Source organism: Neolamprologus brichardi, chromosome 9 (assembly GCF_056152115.1).
Source record: "Neolamprologus brichardi isolate AB-2024 chromosome 9, ASM5615211v1, whole genome shotgun sequence".
Lineage (NCBI taxonomy): Eukaryota > Metazoa > Chordata > Actinopteri > Cichliformes > Cichlidae > Neolamprologus > Neolamprologus brichardi.
In genome coordinates this window covers 22736981-22751417 of record NC_142112.1, presented here as the reverse complement: position 1 = coordinate 22751417, position 14437 = coordinate 22736981, and the positions used below count along the sequence as shown (strand labels likewise).

At 41.5% G+C, this 14437-nt stretch overlaps 1 protein-coding gene across 4 annotated transcripts in view; it reads right to left on the bottom strand.

Annotated features, from left to right (window-relative positions):
- Positions 1–7638, bottom strand: part of pde7a (phosphodiesterase 7A) — a 31964-nt gene extending 24326 nt beyond the window's left edge. For all 4 annotated transcript variants that reach the window (XM_006794571.3, XM_006794572.3, XM_006794573.3 and 1 more), the window contains exon 1: positions 6479–7638. In XM_006794571.3, the coding sequence (XP_006794634.1) occupies positions 6479–6616 (138 nt within the window). In that variant the 5' untranslated portion in view covers positions 6617–7638. The remainder of the gene's footprint in view (positions 1–6478) is intronic.
- Between the last annotated feature and the right edge of the window lie 6799 nt (positions 7639–14437).

The following is a 14437-nucleotide window of genomic DNA, read 5'->3' as shown; positions in this document are numbered from 1 at the left end:
CAAACATTTACGTTAACAAATCACCACACAAACAACAGGGCTGGCCACACCTTCAGTATATAGACATCTAGTTTAAAGACTAGCTGGCACATGTCAATCACAGAGCCCCTATGAAACAAAACAAATAATTATATTTTAACAGCAAAAAAATGAACCCCCTTCTACCCAGTTCCCACTTGCTGTTAAGGAACCTGTAAATAATGACAGTTGCTCAGGTCCCCAGGCTACTCTTGCCCAAAAACACTGAAGAATGAGAACATGGAGAGTTGCGCAAGTCTGCATGTCAAAAGGTAGATTTCATCAGCTAGTATCAGTATTTGGTATCAACGTGGCTGGTTGTTACAGAAGTACATATCACTTCGATCACTGGTCACTTTGTTAGGTTCACCTGCTCAACTACTCAGTAACATAAGTATCTCTTTAACCAATCACATGGCAGCTACACAGTGCAATCAGGAATGCAGAGATGGTTAAGATGACCTGGTGAAGTTCAAACTGAGAATCAAAATGAGGAAAAAGGGGATATGAGTGACTTTGAACTAGGTTTTTTTCTTTCATAAACTGCTGAATTACTGGGAATTTGGTGTAAACAACATGTAAGCATGGATGCATCCCAGCTGACATCAAAGGTCCAAGCTGGTGGTGATGCTCTATAAGGGTGTGGGGATATTTTTTTGGCACATGTTGGGCCTCAACTGAGAATTGTTTTTGCTGATCGTGTCCATCCTGTTATGACCACAGCGTAGTGTTCTCGAACATGACAACAGGTTCACAACAGCCTCCACCGTCACCTGATCTCAATCAGATAGAGCACCTTTGGCATGTGGTGGAATGGGACATTCTCATCATAGATGTGCAGCCAACAAATCTGCAAGCAACTATGACTCTTCATGTCAATATGAACCAAAATCTCTGAGGAATGTTTCCAGCGCCTCGCTGTATCAATGTGTCGAGCCAGCTTTAAAGGCAAAAAGGGGCCCAGCCCAGTACTAGCAAGATGTAACTAATAAAGCGTCAGATGAGTATATATAGAGATATTTACCAGTTAAAAAACTAAGTAAAACAAAAGAGAAAATAAAGGAAAAACAAACTCTACAATGCCTTTTGCAGAAATATTTTCGGTAACTTTTAGATCAATTTATCAATTTTTATACCAAAGGGATCGGTATCTCCACTCCATTCCATCAAAACACTAACTGAGGGAATATTTTTCGGAAGAATCATCCCTCCAGTGACTGAAGAGACTTGGGACATCGCAGCAAAGATGCACCGAAGCTGTTCTTTAGGCACATGTGAGCCTAACATCTTACTATCATGCATGTTGGTTTTTCCCTTTAATTTGCACCAAATCTTCTGAATTATACACTTTATTAAAACTTAAATGAGTAACAATGACTCATTCTGAAGGTTTTTTCAACTTACTTCAACATAGCTTTAAAAATTTAACAAAACTTCTATTGCTTTCAGTGCCTTTAAATGAGTTGCAGTCTGTTGGTTTTTGATTGTGGCAGTCTGAGAACAAGCTAGCTTTAGTTCTGTTTGGCGTTTTAACCACTAGGCCTAACAGCGCAACCATTGTTCTCCCTGCAATTCCATCTAAGCTCGTTTACATACAGCTCTGTTTCTTATCTCGGCTTAGCGCCACTGCCTTGGGGCACAACACTCAGGTTTCTGAGGTCAGGACCTAATGTGAAAACTCCTCACTATGTGGCTGACCCCCAGGGCTTCACTGTTTGTCATTTTCTCACCCGTAGAGTTAAACAGACACTAAAAGCATCAGAAAACATGCAGTATGATTAATGCATGCAGAATTAACCCAAAACACTCATTTCAAAACACTCAGAAATTCAAAATCATTGCTCAAAAAGCACTTTCGCCAGAGCACCGTGAAAGAGCAGATACAGATGTCTGATGCCCTTTCAATGGCACAATCGAATGCAACATTCTCACACTTCCTGATTTGAAACACAGGCCTAAAACTGGCTTTTACTAGGTTATAAAGATCTTAGAATTTGACTTTAACTGAGGACCTGCCTATTCCAGTAAGCAAGTCAGCTGGGGCCAAGCAAATGAGGAAGCCAGCAGTATTCCAATAAACTGACATATCAAAAAACAAAGCAGTGCACACATAAACCATATACACACACACACATATATATGTAAATGCTCGAGATAAAAAGCAGGTGGACGGGTTTTTCATAAACCAAAAGCTTCCTTCTGACTTATGGCCTCTTGCAGCGCCCTGCTGTGTGGGACGCCAAATTCCAGAAACTGAGTGCTAGCCTATAAACACAAGCAGATCTGGAGTGTGTGTGCGTGTGTGTATAATATATATTTTAGCCACTACATACACTAAAACCCTGGATAGAGTCTACCTGCTGGAAGAGTGTTTTATGAGTACTGTGTCCACTGTGACGCACTCCAGCTGCAGTTAGTTTTTGCGAGACGGCCGCTGCTTTGGAGGAGAGGCCTGGGGTGAATTGGCCTGATAGCTTGGCCAGCAAATGATGACGAGTGTAGCAGTGAGCAGTGTTACAAGGCGGCATGCCTGTCAAGCAGTCATATATCCACAATCAGTGATTTTTTTATTGTTATTTAACTTTTAACTAGTCGCCAAGTGTGTCATAAATTCTTTTCTTTTTTTTTTACGCCGAGTGCTTAAAAGGGCCTTATATACACACACATACTGTAAGCAGTGCTCTATAAAATAAGTAGAGATAGCAGGTGGGGGATGGGAGACTTGTGCTTCATATTCTCACAGGCCGTCTACGCTGCGCAGGAATTTCATTCATCTCAAACATCATCCCCAGGCTCTAATTGCCTCTCGGGGCCAACTTCATGCCCCGTCCCTCCTTAGAGCCTTCTGAGGAAAACAAACAAAACCCAGGTCACCAACCAGCGCGATCTGTCTGAGGTTTGAAACCAGTAGCACTGAGAAATAGACTCCCTTCCTGTATAGGCTCATACGTCAATAAAGCCACAGTAAATAAGAATAAAAATCAAGCAGCGCTGATGTTGTGGCTGTCGATGTGCGTAGCCACACTCTCGTGGCCGACAGCACTCGACGCTGCAGCACAAAAACAGATCAGTCACGTGATAAGAGGGGGCCCCTTGCAGAGACAGGGAGGCAAATAGAAAGGGTGAGGAGTGTGTATGGTCGAATGAAGACAGGGTGCAATATTTGGCTCCTCTTTATTAATCAGCGGGTTAATAAACACCCGCAATCCCCCGCCTTCTTATCGGCAAACAGCACAGTGCATTCCAGCTCAACTGTGTGAATTCAGCGTGAAAAGTTTTGGCGGCGCAGGGGTTAAATGTTTTTGTGAAAGGTTGTGAAACACCAGGCTCAGAGTCTGAACGGCTCCTTCAGCATTCTTACCACATCCTGAAACGACGTCAATCTGATGGCACTGCACAGGAGAAAAAAAAAACCCTTATCGGTTCAGTTAAAATCAACAAAGTAACTCCCACAAAAAAACAAAAAAAAAAGCACGGCACTGTATTCCCTTATCGACGTCTCCACAGAAACACCCACAGCAGCGATGAAACAAGCAGTGCCATCCTCCACCCTTATGCACGGGCTTCTCATCATCATCATCATCTCCTCTTGTGCGTAAACATCTCAAATGAGGAGCCAATCTCGGGTCAGCAGCCACTACAGCACTGATGATATCTCTCACTGTGATATGACGAACTGATAGCAGATCAGTTCTTCCAGTCTAAAGCTGCGTTCCTCCCTTTATCACCAAAAATCATCGGACTGCTCAGGCTTCATCAATACTCCGTATTTGTTTATTGACCCCCTTTTATCTCTGCGGGATCTTTCTTTCTGAAAGTTTAAAGCCTTATCGCAACCTCGTGACCGTGCGTTACTGGCAGCAGCTCACGACAGCCAAACAAAAAGACGAGAAACTCTCGTTCCCACCCTGTGCATCATCTCTTAATATGAGATGTATGTAATAACACAAGTAACATACTGTCAAGCTGTGTGCAAATGCATTTGTGCTTTGTAGTTTAGATGAGAACCACATAACTCTTGCAGCGTCCTCCTCTTGGTCCTTTCATTTTGCATCAACCTAATCTGAGTTATTCGTGTCTTCGGTTCTCTCTTTTTCCAAGAGAAGCCAATGCGACGCCATATTCCAGGAAAATTCTAATTCATCTTTCACCTCACTTTTGGGATTTGATCAACTTACAACACCCATTGTGCTAAAGACAATGGAGGCATTGTAATGGATAAATGGGCCCCATTTATTTAATGCCGTTGCTGTTTTCAACGCCTCTTCAACGGCATATTTACACCCAATCATAACAATTCCACAGTCACAGAGTGACATATTCTTCAGAGACTCCGACCCTACTCTTTCGTCCACTGTTTACGAGAGGAAATGTCTTCATTGGCGAGGGAAGGGGAGGGGTGCATCGGAGAAAGAGAAAGAAAGAGAGGGAGCTTGCGAGCGAGCGGAACAAGATAGCCAGAGAAAAGAAAAGGGACTGAGACTTCGACCATCTGTGAGCCTGGCAGCAAGCCAAACCACTGCCCACAGAGCTGAGGCCCATGCCTAACTGCCTCTTTCTGCAATGGTAGTCCAGCCCCGCTTCCACAAACAACAGGCCTGTGGAACCACACACAAAAACACAGCAGCCACCAAGGACAAATGCACCCTTATGGTCATAAATAGGGCCCAAAAAACAATATTTGTAGAAGTGTAATTGCTTGGTGACAAAGACTGAGTGACACTGCCGTATGCAAGCATGTTCACCCAATTCTGCCGATGTTCACAAGGGATAAAGACAAATGACTACAACGTAGGCTGGTCTCAATGTTGTCTGCAGTGTTTGTAAGCCTTCTCCAGTCCAACAATAAAAAAAAAAAATCAGTTTTGTTTCATGGGAAATGATTTTAACAATAAACAATGCACTTTTTATGACAAAGAAGCAAAGGCTGTGAAGGCAGACTGGCCGAACTGAGAGATCAACGTGAGCAGGAGACAGAACGGCTTCACGGACTCTGTTTGTATACGTAAAAGGAACAATGCAGCATTATACTTATATACTGATTTCCTTATAAGGATTTAGGATTTCCCCCAAGGAACCCTCCTTTGGACTATGGTCCAGAAACCACCATTGTGCAAGGACAGTTTGAGGCTGTTGGATTGGTTTTAAGAAAAGCCTCCTGACTGACTCAGAGAGAGATGTTTGCACAGTGTGTTCAGAGAGTGTTATTGAGTGACCACATGGTCCAGCCAACTTATCCAAGATTGCATGATATTGGTCACCAAAGGACAAACACTAATGGCCCAGTGAGAAAAAAAAAAAAAAAAAAGAGTGCTGACAACAGGCATATGAATCGGTCTTTGAAGGGGCTGCCTGTGAGGATGGATGTAGGCTCAAAGCAGAGACACACATGGGTGGATATGTGGAGCAGGGTCCTGTACAAAGAACTAATGGATAGCCCATTGAAGAGGACGCTCACGTAGTCATAGACAGTTGCTTAATGCTCAGTTAATGGGCTGAGAGGTGCCGTGCAACACCGTGGGAGTTTCTGTTCACGAGCAACTAGCAGGATGTGACCCCAACGGCACGAGAATACACCCCGCTGCTACTTTTGTCAAGAAACACATGAATCAATAGTAACGATGCTTCCCTTTTTAAAAGGAGCGACACCGTGGAGAAGGGACTTCATTGACTGGCGACATGACGTGCAGCTTTTTGTTGTGAGCTGGCATGGCAGGCACATGCGTTGATTTAACTAGTGTGCTGGACAAAGGCCAAAGAGATGTTACCATTACCTCAGACACATGCTCAAATGTGGTTCAGCGATTGGCTAATGTATTCAAAATGCACTGTGCTGCCTGCCAGTGTCTGTGTGTACATGGCTGTCAAGCTGAACATGACCCCCGCCGCCCTACACACACACACATAGGCTGTTTTGAGAAGCAAGAGAAATAAACAAAGGCAGGCTCACCAGAGGGACATTTTCAAGAATTCAACACTCTGAGAAAGTAGGAAGTTCAAGCATGACTCAATGATTTAAGCTCTCCTCCCAGCATGTTAACATAAATAACTGTGTGGCACGTTCCCTCTGACAAAGCCCAGGAGTGAGCCGGTACACCTCAGCATCATGGTGCTGAGGAAGGCTACAAAGTTTAAGCTGAAGAGGCCTTTATCAGGGGGAAACATACACAAATGTAAAGTTGGCTTTGGGTGATGACTTGCTGTGTGTCTTAGGCTCTTGAAGATAAGAATATACAGTATGCCTCTGATGGAGAGCTCTTGCAGTGTGTGTGTGTGTGAGATGGGGCCTAAATATCCAGCAACCACCTGCAAGATTCCTGTGGATTATTTATATGATTTCTGTAAATGATGTGGGTTTTAAGACGCATGTGCCCCCCCCCAAAAAAATAAAAGAAAAGAAAAGAAAAGAAAAGAATCGAGCCCACTGTGATCAGATGATAGGAAATGATACGTGTTTTACCTGTGACAGCTGTCTTGGATCAGGAGCCCCGAAGAGAGAAGAGCTGGAGCTGAAACTAATGGCTCCCCTTCGGCTGAGGACATGCTTGGGAACCGGCCTGTCTAGAGGCAAAACCGGCAGCTGATAACATACTTCCATTGAATAGTCAGGGCTGAATCCGGATCAAAAATATAGAAAAAAATGAAATATTTAATGGGGAAAAAAGACAGCAGATGCAATGCGGAAAAAAGCAGATGAGTGATTAACTAGAAAATCTGCCGGGGCAAGAAATAAAAGAAAAAGAGAAAAAAATCTTTCACTATTGTGGAAACGATCTGATATCGAGCTGCAAAGTATTTCTGTTCATCATGAGCGACTTAAAACTTGTGCAGATCGCCTTCATTGATGCTGCGTCTCATCTACCTCCAGTTTTACCCCCTTTGGTGTCATTCTGTCAGATTTAAAAAATAATGATAACAGTAATAAATCATGCTGCTGTTGCATTTGCCTCTTTCCTTCTCATTTTACTCAAATCCGGGCCCACGGACGACGAGACCTTCTTGCCATTTTCTGGGTCTTTATGAAATTGCTTCCTCATTTTCAAAGCAGGAAAAAACGTCCGCTCGCTCGGCTTTCGTGGCGCTCGCAGATCCGCATATCACGTATCCCGGCGTGTAAACAAAAGGCACGACCACTTCCAAAAAATGTCATCAACATATCATGTTGTATGCTACGCCGGCGGACGAAGTGAGGCAGCTCCAGGATGTGAGAGCTCGTCGGTCGTTGGCCCGGAGGACGAGGAGGAGGAGGAGGAGAAGGAGGAAGGGGGGGAGGCTTTCTCTCATTCACACTTTAAACCGCCGGCGAGATTTTATCAACACGTAGGGCTTCTCCGTCTTTTTATCTGGAGCTGCATGATGAAGGAGCAGTTGTCTAAATTCGCCGCTGACCGTAAAGCACGAAGTGTCTGGCTCAGAGAGGGGAACCCCGATGCTCATTTCACTCACTGCGACTCCGCTGGGTGTAAAGGAAACGTAGCGACGCGCACCGCAAATCTGGCAACCCTCTCAAAAAATAATAATAATAAAAAACAAAAAAAATTAATACCCTACGCGGCGTTTTTTTTCCACTACGACTACCTACCTATCGTCCTACACATTAGCCTACTTTACGCTTTAAGAGCGCACACCACCTGCCAGAGATGGTGCTGTTGGAGCTAGCAGAGGGGAAAAAAACCGCCCTTGTTTTAGCTCGACCAATGGTGTGAAAGCAGCTACTCCAAGCTACACGTCGATTGGACAGTGACGCTTAGACGGTATAGAAGGACAGCTATGATTAGCTGTGAGGCCAGGGCAATCCCAAGACCTATATGAGCAGTCGTTTGCAGACGGCGTGGACTTTCTCAAGGGTATTCCTCCACAACGGGGCTTGCCCTGCAGCGGTCGACATCATTGCCTGTGATTACCTTCCTCTCATGAGTCATACTACTCTGGAGCTGAGACTTACCGGGAGTTTAAAATGCAGCCTAAGAACAGCTGCAAAACCTTCATCCTTTGTTAAAGAGTGGCCATATATGAGTGCGTGTGTTGACTGCGAGACAAAAGGAAATTCAGTACAAAAGGATGACTTTGAGTTGAGTGTTTTACTGTCCGCGTGCATTGTTTGGACCTTCTGTCTACCCCAGATATCTCGAACACACTTGGCAATTCATTATTTTTCACTCTACAGTGTAGCTGCAATTGCTCAAATCAACCCCTAAGTGAAAAATTACTACATTCACATTTTCACTCGAGGTTTCTCCGCCATGCCCGTGTGCTCGGGGACAATGGGTGTGCCATGGCAACAGCCAGGCCCAGTGCCAGTGTATGTATAATCCCCTCCATCCCCCATTTTCACGCTCCTGAATGGTCTGAATGCAGTTCCCCACAACAGTACCCCCCACAAAGAGAGGTCCTGGCATCTTTTCCAGGCAACTAAGGCAACACTGCAAAAACACAACAATAATTGTGTCATAGACAGTAGCAGGAGACGACGGAGTACCAGAATACCTAACTCAAGCACAGCTATCCCATTATCTAAGGGTTGGGGTTTTATTTTCAGATCATTTCCTTTGTGTTTAACACTACTAAAGGAAACTATAGGGCTCAGTAGCAATACACAATAAGAGTTACTCTTAAATTTTATATATGTTCATCTAAAAGAGTCATCATACGCCAGGGTACATCTGTGTTTGCCAGGGGATATGTCAAGATGAGAAAAGACTCACTATAGTGAAAGGCTGGCCTAAAAGTATCAGATATTCACCATTCAATTAAATGGTAAAATATCTGTAGCTACTTGTTGGCTAAATGTTGAATATAGATGATTAGATTAATCGTAATGATAAAAGCAAGGAAATATCTTTTTAATATAAATATGGAAATGGATTTTAAAAAGTTGAAAAAGCCATCCATCTTATTAGCTGCTTATCCAGTTCAGTGGGCAGACTTGAGCCTATTTATTTATAGTTTATAGCTCATTTAAACAACAGAAGTTGTTATCTAGAGGCAGGCACATTTAAATTCCAGGTCTCCAAAAACCCAGTTTCAAAACCCATGAAAAGCTGAAAGGTGTGTTTTTATTCTATTAAATGATTATTGTAGAATCGCAGGGATCATTAAAATGTGTTTAGAATTTGCAAACTTATGCTGACTCATGCCATAAATCTGGATACACTGCTCACCCTTACATACACTGCCTTTATATGTTAAAAGCATCAGTATCGGTATTGCTATTGGCAATACTGGCAATACAATATTTACTTAGTATCGGATGGATACTGCAGTATCCCCATACCGCTAGTATTCATGGTGGTACTGGAGCTGATCTGATAGTGCAGGTACCTCTGGGAAATAACACAAAAAAGGTAGAAAACACAAATGTGCTTGTTTTCAGAGGATTTGTTTGGAGGAATAAGAAAATAAGTGAAATTTCTATTTAAATATTCTGGGCTTTTGTTTTCAAAGCAAATTTGGCCTTTGCAAACCCAGGCAGATGATTAACTAAGTGATATTGTGAAGAGTTCATGGAACACCTCGTGGCTGAGAATACATTCACAAAAGTTTTTAATGTGACGTTTCACGTGTAAATGTCTAAAATAACACACCTTGCTTTTTAAAAAAATACCCACTGCTGCAAACACTACAGAGATGGCCAGCCACAAATAGGCTGTACCGTTTTTAAGTGCACGTTTCTGAAACTGCTTAATCTAGCATGTGACACATCACACATGCGAGCACACGATGGCAAACGCTTTACCCCTGCTGCTTTAAATATACATCTTGGAAAGCTTTTTCATTAATTAATTTGCTCCTCTGCCATCTTTTTTTTTTTTTTGCCATACTCACACAAAAACTACCACACACCATGCATGGTGTTATATACTAGCACTGAGCATCAGTCTCAGGAGTTTTAATAAAACAGGTAAGCTGCAAACCTGCAAATTCCCTTCGGTGCCACAGGTGCAGTGTCTGCTTCTGAGAACCCCCAACACTCCACTCCCCGAGGACAATGTACCACGGTATCCCTAATTAATAATCTTCTACTACACTGCAAGAATCACTGGAGTCATTTTATTTTCCTTTAATGGCAGTTTTTTTTCCCTCTCTTTGAAAAGGAGGTTCATTATGTGCACACACAAACACAAAAACATAAAGAAACTGCGGATTTCTGATAGATGCTTATGATGCTCATATGTAATTTTAATGCTGGATTGTATTTATGATCAGGTTAAAACTGAAGAAATAAACAGCATGCTTTTGAAAATGTATCGCTGTATGTATCTGGAGCCATCTTGTGGTAAAAAAGGGCCATTACAATGACAGTGTGCTTTTAGATTAAAACAAAAAAAATAAAAATGATGTTCATTTAAACGAAAGAGCATCTCAAATATAATATAAAAATATTAAATAGAATATCTGGTTACTGGTGTATATCCAAATCATCAATCATCAAAACTGCTTCCAGCTTTCTGAATGTGGCATATCTTCTACAAATACCGCTAAATCTTTCAATATGACAAGCTAATACAAAGATCCCACAAACATAGCTCACCTAATTAAACATGTATGCTTTATGTGGAAAAGAATATGTAGAGATAAATACTACAAACTACATAAAACGATCATTTCAATTGTTTTAAACCGAGGCCCGAATGTTTCCCAATCGCCTCATCTCTCCATCTACGCTGCGCACAATATATCTAATTTAAAAAAGAGTGTGAATCACAAGGTGTAACAGCATAATTGTGACTGCAGTGTCTGTGCTGTGCTGACGTCTGCAATGATGTCAATATGCAGCTGTGAAACATGCTGGACAGACCCTGTTTTCTTTCTGCCACTAGATAGCACCCTTTTACTGTGTTGAAGGCCTGCACAAGTTACAGTGACAGCTCCATAGTACAAGTACAGTACGATACAGTATTATCCTTTATTGGTAACCATTAAGAGTTGAATTGTTTATTTATTTAAATGTGTAAAAAAAATAAACTGCTGATAAACTGATTTATTATATAAATGTTATTAAGCAGTTGGATCAAAACTCAACAATTAACAGATTCGATGTAACACTGACATTTATTATCTGACATAGGTGGAGATAAAATATTAGCCAACAACTGCAAGGTTCTCTGCTTCTCCCCTCTCTAACTGTGCTATCTAAGAAATTACCTCGTAAATTATTTGGCCATAAGGCTGGTATAGATGTCTTTTGCATAACAAAAACTTGATTTGTTAACTGGCGAGTGGGTAGTCTCAAATACTTTAATACTGTGTCTGACTCTGCATTAAAAACTACAAAATGACCTTTGCACCTTGCACCTCTGTTTCCCCCTCATTAAGGTCGCAGCACAGAAGTTAAGAAACGGTTTATTGATTCTGTAACGATGCATGAATAATTACCTCAATGACAGAATGAATATTCGCAATAATCCCACTATACTGTGTTCATGCTTTACCCTTAGTCTAAACCAGATACCTCCTGATATTTGAACAATCAGCTACCAGCTGTTAAAATCACCCTGCTTCACTATCCTATGAAACAAAGCTTTAAAGGACTGCATGGTTTACAGGCTGTGAGGTTTAAACCAGGCTGAGACAAGCACTTGAATGCTGAGTGCATCTCAGTTTCCCATGACCATGCGGTGCAGCGGTGCTTGTTAAAACAGGCTGACGTCTCTTTTACGTCACCGCAAGGCAGAGGATGTTACATAAAGTTAGGAGTGAAAATCAGGCTGATTGATTTCATCTTTCCTCTAATCAAGTGGCTTTATCGAATAGGATGTTAGACATTTATATGTGAGTGAGAGTTATCGCATCTCGTTCATCTGTTTATCCATCTGTACTCATACAAAGACTGAGTTATCCCAGAAAGAGTGTGGCACATTTTTACTCTAACTCCATTTTCATTTTCATTTAGTTCAGTTTTATTGAACTGATCACAACAGCAGTCGCTTCAAGAAGCTTTATATTGTAATGTAGCGACCCTACAATAACAGAGTTAAAACCCCAACAATCAAACACTCCTTCTGAGCAAACACTTGGCGATAGTGGAAAGAAAAAACTCCCTTTTAACAGGAAGAAACCTCCAGCAGTACCAGGCTCAGGGAGGGGCAGCTATCTGCCACGACCACGGGTGTGAGCAGAAGAAGACGGGACAAAAGACACACTGTCGAAGAGAGCAGGGGAGTAATAATAAGTAGTTAAATGAGGAGTGGTGTGTGTGAGCACACAAAGAGTGTGAAGAAGAAACACTAAGGAAGGATTCAGGATCACCCGGTCCAGCTCAATCAATTTGTGGATGACAAGATTGGGATTTTTCTGCTCTAAAACATTGTAGGTTGACATGTTTTGTTACACAACTGAGCCAAGTTGTGCAATTTTGAGCCATATTATACAACAGCATGAAAGGTGCATTTTAAATGAGATCTTAATACAGATGTTAGTGGCCTGTATAGGGGACGGACTCTAAAGCCAAAGATAATGTGGCTACTGGAAAAATGCTGACTGAGCCTTTTTTTCAGAGTCACTCTTTGAGTTTTGTGGGTTGTTTTGAGTATTTTTAAGTAATTTAACATGGCTGGACAGTGACTCAGTGAGTTTGTGTCTTGATCACAAAGGACACAAACGACGTGATCTCAACATAATGAGATCGCGTCTAAGTTGAGTCAAGCCTGACCTTTACTTATATTGTCATGGATCCCAGTCTGTAATTTTTTTTTCCCATTAATCCCACTAACAAACAAAAATATAAAGAAATATTAAAACATTTTCATAGCTTAAATGATCTGTATTCATTTACACACTACTACTTGTGTTTTGAAGTTATGGTCAAAAATAACTTCTAAATATATACACAGCAATGAAGTACTAGAAAACGTTTCTATTTATTACGATTAAAACAAGTAAGCTATATCTACAAAGTGTGACAATATTCCATTATGCCCAATTAGATTTTCATGATATTGTTCATTTAAAAGAAACAGAATAAGGTACTGTACTGCGCTCTTGATCTGCTAAAGGTCTGCAAACCAGAAGCTATTAAAGTCCGACAGGCACAGATGAACCTGGAAGCATTTTAGAGGATAATCTGACATGTATTCTTTAAAAAAATACCAAAAAGTAGTGGCACGCCTCCTCACTGCTAACCTTAAAGGTCACGGCATGTTGAAGGTTCCTGCTCATTTATTCATATGATAGGGGATTGCTTACTTTTACAATGAAGTACGTCTTATATTATCCAAACTCTTGGCTGTAACAGTACACAGGACCGCATGTAGTTTTCTTTTATAACTTATCATCGCTGTGCATCTGGAAACGGCAGAGAAAAGATCAATTAGCTGGGATAACTAAGAGGATTCACTAAAAATGTAATCAGGGTAATCACCGAGCACTGGATCTTCTATTTCTTGGAGAAAATAAATGTGAATGCTGCTGCTAAATCAACTATAAATATTTGGCGTACAGCTGCTGTATCTCTTTGTATGTAACTCCAGACAAAAACCCCAGTATGACCTCAGCAGTACTGCTCATAGTATCACAGTATCATAAACAGGCCTGCGTTATCATTTTGTTCACAGTGACGGCAAATCCTCGAAACTGCCCAGAGTATCACTAGTTCAGACCTGAACTATCCAGAAGTTGCATAAATGGATAAAGATCTGACCTTGCTTTTTTATTTAACTACATCCTTGGCATTTAAAAATAATGTGAAGCCTAGCTGATGGTGTCTGTGTTAATTTCAGTTGGAATACCTTTTAAGTCTTGCTAATTACTGTTTGACGTTAATATTTCTTCATCCCAAGCGAATCCGCGGTGAATTACTGCTACCTTTAAAATTACTATTCATTCCAGGGTATGATCATACTTTTTCTGACCCAAAGACTCTCAGCTCAGTGGATGATTTAGGACAGATATGGAGATGAAGAAGAAATGGACATTATCTGGAATTGCTCGCAGAGTTTTTAAATCACAGGCACTGACTGCTTGCCATCTGCGTGAATACAATATGACTTCCACCTAACTGAAATATTCATACAAGTGAACAGATGGCACCCTTTGCTCTGCTCCCTTTTCTGGTCCCTTATACACTTTCATCTTGCTTATGAGTTTGTAGACATCTTATGTGTGCAGTTATGTGTGAGCGCAGGTGTATTTCATGGCCTTGGCAGTGCATGCAGACCTTTTTCACGATTCACGCAAAGCACCGCTTACCAACGCCGAGCGAAAGAGGGGAACAGGAGTTTCACACTGTGCTCTTTAAATTGGCAGCTTTTAGCCTCAAAGGCAGCACTGTCTGGCATTCATATTGGCCTTTCATCTCCGAGTAATCTCCACACTGCTCTTAATTTGTCAATCTTTGTTGGATTTTTACGAACAGGCGCTGCAATATTATGAGTCAGATAGTAATGGCTGAAAAATTATGAATTCACTTCAAACACAAAGA